The sequence below is a fragment of the Cebus imitator genome, unplaced genomic scaffold (genome assembly GCF_001604975.1).
Source record: "Cebus imitator isolate Cc_AM_T3 unplaced genomic scaffold, Cebus_imitator-1.0 Scaffold782, whole genome shotgun sequence".
Classification (NCBI taxonomy): Eukaryota; Metazoa; Chordata; class Mammalia; order Primates; family Cebidae; genus Cebus; species Cebus imitator.
Genome location: NW_016108097.1, coordinates 332,612 through 342,759, shown reverse-complemented (window position 1 = coordinate 342,759; position 10,148 = coordinate 332,612). Strand labels below are relative to the sequence as shown.

The following is a 10,148-nucleotide window of genomic DNA, read 5'->3' as shown; positions in this document are numbered from 1 at the left end:
AGCAAATCACACTGCCACGTGTGTTCCTATGCAACAATTTTGCATGTTCTTCACATGTACCCCAAAACCTAAAATGCAATAAAATAAATAAATGGGGAAAAAAAAAAAGTAATTCACTGACAGAAGTCTTACCTGGATTACTGTTTTGAGAAGAGCTTTTGGACATCTGTTTTTCTTTGTAGTCAGAAAGTAACTGGCAAATTCTATGTATAAAAATGTAACAAATAAAATGACTATATTAATACTGATACAAAAAATACTTACCAAATGTAAAATTCTTAAGAGTATTTCAATAATATTAGAATATCAGAACTTAACAATATTATCCTATCAACTTATGTGTACATTCTACAAAGTTCTCATTAAGCTTCTAATTGAAGAAGAAAAAAAGTGAGATGAAATACTCATAAATCAAGGGCACTATGACTCGGTAAATTAATTTGCATTAGCTTGACATAATAGAAAGTTTCCCAACTCCGAGTAAGTCCTAGCTCCACAATGAACAGCTATTTATTCTTGGAAAATTCACTTCTCTTAGGCTCAATGTCTTCCACAAAGTGAGGACTCTGCTGCCTTATTTCACTAGGTTGTGATAAAGATTAAACAAGATAACATTTGTTAAATGCTCAGAGAAATAGTAAAGCCATGGAATAATCTGTTCCTAAACTTTATGATTAAAATTATCTTGGAATCCCAAATAAAACCCAATGTGTGGCCGGGTGCCGTGTCCCACACCTGCAATACTAGCACTTTGGGAGACCGAGGCGGGCAGATTATGGGGTCAAGAAATCAAGACCATCCTGGCCAACATGGTGAAACCTCATCTCTACTAAAAATACAAAAAATTAGCTGGGCATGTGGCATATGCCTGTAGTCTCAGCTACTCAAGAGGCTGAGGCAGGAGAATTGCTTGAACCTGGGAGGTGGAGTTTGCGGTCAGCCACAGTCGCGCCACTACATTTCAGCCTGGCAATACAGCAAGATTCCGTTGAAAAAAAAACCCCAATGTGTATTTTGTTCATAGGTCCTAAGATGCAAATGTAGTTTTCAGAGAATGTTATTAAGTCTTAATTTTGCTTATTAGTTGTCCTATTCTTTATGGCTTATAATTCAGGGCATCTCAACTATTTCATAGTTTGTAACTAAATTTATTCATAAGTATCTCATTAAAGTCAATAACGTGATTGTCCACTATACAGAGTTTATCAATCAAACCAAGAACAAAAAAAATCAATGGATGTCAAGACGTGGCTTGGACCAATGATCCTTCTCTACAGACTCACATTCTGAACCAACAGATGTTTTTTAGGATGATGCTTCATATCCATGTTCATCTCCAGCTGACATAGAAGACCAAAACCCTACTTTTTTTTTTAGATTCCATGAAGAAGTTGCAATTTGACATTCTCTAATTTTCAAGATACATAATAACAATATATTTTGCACAAAACACCCCACATATTATTCAGCTCTGGCGTAATCTCACAGACCACCTTACATGAATATTGTTGTAGCGCAAATCACAATTTCAATATTTAGGTGGCACCCGTTTTGCTTCAATTCACACCATTTCCTTGGAGCTAGTCAGCATATAGTCAAATGACCTTCCAGTGACTGTGCAAATATGGAATGCTTCAAAAATCTGTGCAGCTACCCTATGCAGGGCCATGCTAATTTTCTCTGTACTGTTCCCATTTTAGGGTATGTGCTGCTGATGCAAGCACAAAGCCCTACTTTTACAAATGGACAGTGATGAGTCATGGACAAGGTTTGGCTCTAAGTCCAAATAACCTACTTGAGATCCCAAGAATTATCTTCAACGGCTTTCTGTGAGGTAGAATTTCAAAATACTTTTAAATCTTGAGGAAGAGATGTAAGTAGTTTTCATCATTATGGAAAACAGATCACTGAAGGGGCCAATCACAACTGGATGCCCACTGCTCTGAAGAAGGTTAAGATGGGACTTTCTATTGCCTAAGGTATGTATAGTACCTTAGGATATAAAGATGCTTCAGGGTACAGATCTGGTAGCAAAGAAGAAACAAACACTGATCTCTTTCTGCCACATTATTTGAAGCTCTCTGATAGTTTAGAACAAGCCTAACCAATACATGCTAGAGAAAAGACCAACCTGGAACTCAAAGGATCTCTTACCATGAAGGTATCAGTTAAGTCTAGGATAAGATGTGAGTTCCACATCAGGTTTTCAATGTGGGGGGAGGAGTCGATTTGCTCACTTTGTGTGTGAATAAAGCCAGGATGCTGAGCTGCCCGAGCAGGGTGCTGGTACCTTGAGAACAATGGCTGAGCACATAAGCATATGTATGTGAACTAAAAAACGTGGTAACTTTGAAGTCTATGTATGAAGACTTGAGGGATCTGAATCAGTAAGGGCATCTTGGTGTCAAAGGTCAACTAGGCAGCAGGACCAGTTTCAGTGGCAACAGAATCAACGGAAACAACAGAACAATTAACGTGTCCTTTTTCTTCTCCTCCTTCTGACATGATAAAAAGGACTGTCTTCTTTGGGCTTATGAACACCTTTGGTTCTTGAAAAATTCAGAGTACATAGGAAATAGTCCCCAGAAGACAGTCTAACACTTCCTGCTAAACTGGACATCTCAAGACCCAAATGACTCATCAGAAAAAGTCAAAGATGTGACATTATTTTTTATCCCACGCATAGGTGTTATACTTGGAATGAAATAAACAATGTTGGGATCTCTAAGGATAAAGGTCTTAAAAGTCCTGAGATAAAGAATCCTGTACCCATTGGTTCTTCTAACTAGTCTAGCTTTTTGTTTGATTTCTAGCTGATGGGGGGGGGACTAACTCACTGCCACTTTAAAACTACCTTAACCAAACTATGACATCTCACCTGATATATAAGATACAATGGTTATAATTATTTTAAACCTCAATTTAGTGTTAACTAGCCTTTTAATGTGAACACTTACATATCATGACGACTGGAAACTGCGTAATCTTCAGCAGTCCGTCCAGATGCATCTCGAGAGAATACATCGATACTTTGCTGAAGTAGAATGCTAACTATGCTTGCTGATCCACGACACACAGCAAGTATGAGAGCAGTTCTAAAATGACAGAGAGAATTTCTTCCTTAGGAACTTTAATAAAGCTACTATAAAAGCTAGTTTGATATACTTTACCAATTTAATATCTTGCCTGTCCATGCAGAATTAAACATTTACATGCACTAAAAGACGTAAGCATCTTGAGTGCCTAAGTGTTCATCTTTGTAAAATACCACCAAGGTTAAAAGGAAGGGTCAAAAAGGAAGACTCTTATCTCAGTGGGGTATTGCATAGTAGAAGTTACTAATTTAAAGGCCTTTGATGAGCAAGAAACTATGTTATGGCTGCTTATCTGAAGTGGACAAAGATTTAAGTGAAGATTTTTTCCCAGCTTCCCTAGACTGATACCCTTAATAGAAAATCAGCCAGAGGGTCAGATAAATAAGAATATTCTGCATGCTGAAAGCAGTAATATTAATAATAATGGTAAGAAGTGTAGTCATAGTAGTTTCAGTTAATGATGCCAATAAGCATGTGCTATGCACTAAATTAAATGCCAGTCTTGCACGAATCTAAAGCCTAGTTCTTTTCTCTTCATCACCCACCTACAACTTGCCTTCATTAAAGGAAAACTGTATCCAGTTAAAACTATCTTCACTCCCTCTCTCCATACCAATTTAAAAAACATCAAAATACACTGGAAATAAAAAAGGAAAAAAGCTGATGAACCCAAAATACGTGGGAATAGCAATTAATTGTCATGTAGGGATAAGCAAACATTAATATTCTTCAAAAAAAAAAGCAACTTAAAGCAGAGCCATTCAAAATGATTTTCAATTCCTGTTTACGTTTAATATAGCATATTTAGTGGAAAAGCATATAAGAAGCAGAGGTTAAAAACTACTAGCAAGGTTTAAGAAGTTCAAAACTGAGTCATAAACTAAAATAAAAGTTAAAGTTCACACTTCATAACACTAATATGAACTCCCTTTAGCTAATGTAAGATCATATAACCAAAAATGTCACATAACATATAACATCAATCAATATAATAAGAGAAGATGAATCCTACTAAAACTGTTCTTTATGTGAACTAAAAAAAGTGGTAACTTTGAAGTCTATGTATGGATCGCCATGTAACTGCTTATCCCAGTCCAAGTAACTGCTATTCCCCTTAACTCATTTGTGTTGATAATCATCACTACATCCCAATAAATAGAAGTTAATCTTATTAATTTACTATTTATGTCTTGAGTGAATATCACTCTAAAACACACAGATTAAAAGAATTAACTATACCTTCCAAACCTATCAAGTGCATTTAAATTAGCTTTTTTCTTGACTAAAAATTTCACCATTTGCTCTTTTTGTCCATGTACGCCCAGCAAAAGTGGTGTCAGGCCACTCTGTAAAACAATATAAAGCAAAAACAATATGTAATTCAAAAAATTACATATTTCTCAACTGAACTGGAAACTTTAAATAAGATCCTATGGACTTATAGTCACAGAAAGGAAATAAAACGTTGTCGCTTCCTTCTCACTCTTCTGTGCTTTCCCACATGCTCCTCCTTCCCTTGAGAAACACCTCTCCTCTGCCTCACCGCATTAACTCTGGTCATCTTAAAAACTCACTTTAAATATTTACTGGTTCCAAAAATCTTTGCTTCTAATCCAGCATTTGACATGGTATTATTAGATAATGATACTTTTTCCCATCTAAACAAAGAGCTTCTTGAGTGCAAGGCCTGTATCTTTTACCTCTATATCCTCAAACCTTATGACATATCTTTGTGTATAAAGCAAGAATTTGCATGTAAAATATTTCTTTAGTTTCACATGTTTTACTAAAACATTAAGCTCCAACATGCAACAAAAATTGCTATTAAGACTCATACTGTCAATTTTTCAAGGATTTTTCCAACATTTATTCATTTAAAATCTATTTGTATTTAATTTTCCCAGATTGTTAACTAAATAGATAATGAATTCAAACTGCTAAAACTAAATTAACAGAATTTCTATCTGTATTCTTAATAATTCTATGGCTTTTAGTGTTTAAAACTGCCATTCCTGATTAAGTCAAAGCTCTACAAATTTAAGAGACATACTGGATAGTCCATAATACAGCTTCAATTGACAAAAAAGGTTTAGAATTTGCTACAATTCTGATTGAGAAAACTCTGCTCTTAATAACGACTTACTGACCTAAGCACTTGAATGATGACAAAAAGACGCAAAATCCTGAGGGAACCATCGTCTACTTATTGAAAGACTACTCATTGCAAATTTCTAAAGACCTTCTGAATAGCAGTAAATAACTGATAGTAGGAAGGAAAAATTACTATTCTGTCAGCTTAGAGATACTTCCAGTAATATTCATTTTAATGTCCCTACCACAGAGATAAAAGTCAGATTAGGCCAGGTATAGTGGCTCACACCTGTAATCCTAGCATTTTGGGAGGCTGAGCTTGGGGAGGTTAAGGCTACCGTGAGCTGTGGCTGCACCACTGCGCTCCAGTCTGGGAGACAGAGTGAGACCCCATCTCAAAAAAAAAAAATGAAAAAGAAAAAAAGACTAATATTATTGGAAAGGAAAGATTTAAAGGAATTGGCACATATCCAACTTCAACTCTTCTACAGATATCTTAAGTTTCTGAGATATGTGAATTTACATATTATTTACATCTATTCAGTGGTTCTTAGGCAGGAGTATCTGCATTTTAAGGAATTTGTCCCTGTTGTTGATGTTGTTAGAGACAGGGTCTCATTATGTTGCCCAGGCTAGATTCAAACTCCTATTCTCAAGCTATCCGCCCACCTCAGCCTCCCTAGCAGCTGGAACTACAGCCATGCACCACCATGCCTGGCTTCAAGGAAATATTTTTAAACATACGTATCCAGGCTTTATTAGACTTACTCTATCAGTATCTTCAGGGTAGAGCCTAGACTTGTAGATCATTAAAAACGTTTCCTCAGGTTACTGGGATGCACAATTCTGACAACTAGTACAACACACAATTACTTCAGTCTCATCTCTCACCCACATGACAAAGTCCCTTTATCACTTGAGTATTTGGCCAAAAAGAGGAAAGAGTAGGAGAGAGACTCATTTGCTGAAAAAACCACATAATTTTCCAAGGTAAGAGTAGAACAGGGTCTAGTAAACTCAAAATCCAACTTGATCTTGTTACTTATAAGTGCCTTATGAACCACCTTCCTATCAAGACATTCTAGATTTGAAAGCAGAATGAGACTCTAATTGCCCATTTCTACCAGAATAGGATAATAAGTCAGTTGATTACTTATTATTCCCTCTGCTCAAGGGTTTCCCACTACATTACCACCTATTCACTGCCAGTCTGGTTCCTCAGAGGCCTCCGAAAATTGATCTCTAGGGAGCTAACAACTCACTAACTCCCTTTCCCAAACTGAAAACTATCATTACCTAAAACTGACGAGATCCTTGTGTTACCATACAATGAAAACAGATAAATGAACACCACCACACACACACACACACACACACACACACACACACACACACAATCTCTTCATAGTTTTTTTCTCCATTATCTAATTGAAAAATTGGCCTCAATATTTCTGATTTCTCTCTTTTTCCCTTTTCATTTCTGCCTCATGAGCAATCAGAAATATCTTAAGCCTTGCCACTGAGAGATACAACACTTCATGTATACTACTTTTTTTTTTTTTTTAGGAACTTGCCAAAGCAGCAGGATTTCTATTCACTGAAATATAGTTTAGTTTTCTTGGAGTTTTAATGTAAAACCTATTTCCAGGGCAAATTTTGTCATTTTACATTGATTAGGGGCAAAAAAAAAAAACCTGGAAGGGAAAATTTTTTAAAAAACAAGTATTACCTTTTATAATTTCAGTGTTTTCAAAAAACAATTTACCACAAGTGCATTAAAAAAAAAACTGTACCCTCAAATGTTTCCTTAAAAGTAATAATATTTAACATAAAATCTTAGATAATAATTAAGTCATTTCAAAATATTTTCATTCAGGTTATGCTTGAGCTTCCAAATATGGAAAACTGACCATTACACAGGTCAGTGTTCAAACAAATGCATTTCAGTATTTTGAAAATAAAACTGGTAGATCTATACCTTGTTTGCTGAGTCAATGTCAGCACCGTATAAAAGCAGTGTTTTGGCCATTAATTTGTCTTCATTGTAGACCGCATAGTGTAATGTGGTATTGCCATACACATCGGGAATATTTGGATCAGTGCCATGTTCTAGTAACATTAATGCACTTTCATCTTCTTGGCATTGTATGGCCTGCGAGTATTATAAAAAAACAAATTATAAGTGTTAAGAATTCAAAATAAACATTCCACAGCTTTCACCAACTAGTTATATTTACATGAGGAAACTCATTTTTATTCTATGTACTGAAATCAAATCCATCTCACGCTGATATAGTTGACTACTGCATACCTTTATTAGCGCTGTCCTCTTTTTGCTATCAAAGACATGAAGGTCACATTGTCTGTCCAACAGGAGTTTTACTACTTCTGGATTTCCACTGGCACAAGCCAAATGGAGAGCAGTCCTAGGAGAGTAAGAAGGCTTTTTAGGAAATTGTGGTCTACTATTTAAAGCTATATCAATGATTCACGTAATTGCAAACACTGAATAGCCTGCTATTCCTCTTCCTTCAAAACAAACACTTAATTTTCCTGTGAAGAAAGCACACTATTTGTTACCTCTCATTACTCACTGTTTTAATGAAAGAGCAGTCTATTTGAATAGAAAGATCATGGCCCTTGGATTCCATTCAACTTGGGATGGAATCCTACTTTAAGCTCTGTCACTTCCTAGCTGTTGCTTAGCCTTTTTCTGTCTCAATTTCTTCATCAATAAAATGGGAATGAACTGTCCTATTCATTTATGTCTTTTCAGCTGTTAGTAAACAATTTGTGAAAATAGCACATGCACATTTTTATATCTGGAAAGGCAAGTCTTTTTCCATTCTGTTACAAAAAATGTATCACAATAATAAAAGACAGCATGTGTAATTTAAAAGTGCTAAAACTTTGCTATTTTTATTTGGCTTAGGTGAAAATGAGAAACACAGAAAGAGCTCACATCTTAAGAAAAATGTATCTTCCTAGTCAAGGACACAAACCATCTTCCCATTTCAGTTTCCTTCCAAGGTTCCTCAGTAAATAACATATTTACATAGGGTACACTCATATAAAATGCATGTTAGATTTTATTTGAAGAATATTTAGCCCAGAAGTTGACATATGATGGGGCTTAGTTCTCAATATACCTTTCTATAATGTAAATAACATTTTTAAAATGTTTACATTAAAAATAATCTGCTGCATCAACTTAATTTTACAAGTTAAATCATTTTGAAACAGTCAGTGTTCTATAAGGGAAATTATAACTGGATTGGAAATCAGCTAAAGTTGTGTTTTTGTGTTGCTACTCATAAAGAGGCCTGTGCCCTGACCTCTGAGTTTTCCAAACTCTGGGTGGCGTGTGTCCTGCGGAGGAGAGAAATCCAGCCCCCCCGACCCCCTGCTGTGCCAGGAGCGCATGTCCCTACCCCATGTCCCCACATCCCGCCTCCTCCCAGCCCAGGCCAGGTTACCTCTTCTTTTTGTCTCTCTTGTTCACGCCGGGGCCCCTGAGCATGATGATGAGATCCGCTCTGGGGACTTTACCCCTCCAGGCAGCTCTGTGGAGCTTGCCCAGATCTTCTCGACGGACGTGGTACCTTGGCTCCCTGAAGGCGCTGTCGTCGTGGTCTCCCCAAGCGCCCACGTTGTTCTTGCCACTCCCCCAGCAGCAGGGGAAGCAATGGCAGCACCACTTGCCCATCGTGCTCCTGAGGCCAAAGGGCTTCTTCATAGGGGAAGCAGACGGCTTTGGAGAAACCTCGGCCCCCATCCACTTCTACCAGCCCGAGGAGCCGGGTAGTAGCCAGTCGCCTCTGCCAACAAGTTTCACCAACAAGCAGGAAACTCCAAGTTTCCAATCTGTCAGAGGAGAAAGGACAAGCCCAGCCAAAACCTTGCCAAGCCCACCGGGAGAGACCAAGCCCAGCAAGGTTTGAAAGGCCACACCCACCCAGGGGAAGTCCACGCCCACCCAGGGGAAGCCCCGCCCACCCCAGGGAAAGCCCACGCCCACCCAGGGAAAGGCCAATCCCCCAAGGAAACACCCAGCCCAGTCAGGGGAACTCCAAGCCCAGTCTAGAAAAGGTCAATCCCAGCAAAGAAACTCTAAGGGAGAAAACGCCAATCCACTGGAGGACGACCAAGCCGAGCGACGAACGCCAAGCCGAGCGACGAACGCCAAGCCAAGCGACCCACGCCAAGACAAGCCGTTACAGACGCATGCGTGGAACGCCAAGCCAGCTGTTTACACGCGTGCGTCGCAGGTACCATCGTGCGCGTGCGGCGTGCGCGTGCGGCGTGCGCGCCTCAGGTGGCGTCACTGCACGTGGCACAGTGGCCGACATGTGTCACCGCATGTGCAAGTTCTGGCGCCGCAAACGTCAGTGACGGCCTTGTGTTCCCACCAGATTGTGTGGGAGTTGGTCAAGCTTCCAGGCCACTGAGAAGGAGAGGCGGCTAATGGGAAAAAGCCTCTAGAAGCAGGACCGGGACTAGAGCGCCAGGAACTTGAGGACCCTGACAGCCTCCCCTGAAGAAAGCCCCCAAGACAGTTGTGACGGTGCTGTTGTGGGTGGTGGGGGGTGGCAGCTGCAGCTGGGAGCTCGGGCTGTCGGAGCTCGCTATAAATGGCCTCAAAATCGCAGGAGAGGCCAGGCGTGGTGGCTCACACCTGCAATCCTAGCACTTCGGGAGGCCGAGGCACGGAGGTACTGCCTGAGCTCAAGAGTTGGAGACCAGCCTGGCAACACGGTGAAACCCGAAACCCCCCCTCTGCTAAAAGTACAAAAAATTAGCCGGATGTGATGGTGGGCGCCTGCAATCCCAGCTACTCCAGCTGCTGGAGAGGCTGAGGCGGGAGAATTGCTTGAACCTGGAAGGCGGAGGTTGCAGTGAGCCGATGGCGCCACTGCACTCCAGCCTGGGCAGCAGAGCGAAACTCCACCTCCAAAAGAAATC

General features: G+C 39.5%; 1 protein-coding gene and 1 non-coding gene across 2 annotated transcripts in view; both read right to left on the bottom strand.

The window, feature by feature from the left end:
• LOC108297234 (POTE ankyrin domain family member A-like) overlaps window positions 1–8,961 on the bottom strand; it is a 65,148-nt gene extending 56,187 nt beyond the window's left edge. The window contains exons 1-6 of the mRNA XM_037735350.1: window positions 8,663–8,961; window positions 7,498–7,612; window positions 7,165–7,338; window positions 4,335–4,441; window positions 2,958–3,095; window positions 133–203 (exon numbers count right to left, since the gene is read on the bottom strand). Of these exons, the coding sequence (XP_037591278.1) occupies window positions 133–203; window positions 2,958–3,095; window positions 4,335–4,441; window positions 7,165–7,338; window positions 7,498–7,612; window positions 8,663–8,961 (904 nt within the window). The remainder of the gene's footprint in view (window positions 1–132; window positions 204–2,957; window positions 3,096–4,334; window positions 4,442–7,164; window positions 7,339–7,497; window positions 7,613–8,662) is intronic.
• LOC119469707 lies at window positions 1,619–1,724 on the bottom strand. The gene has a single exon (XR_005198544.1). It is a non-coding gene; the product is annotated as a U6 spliceosomal RNA (small nuclear RNA).
• Window positions 8,962–10,148: the final 1,187 nt, after the last annotated feature.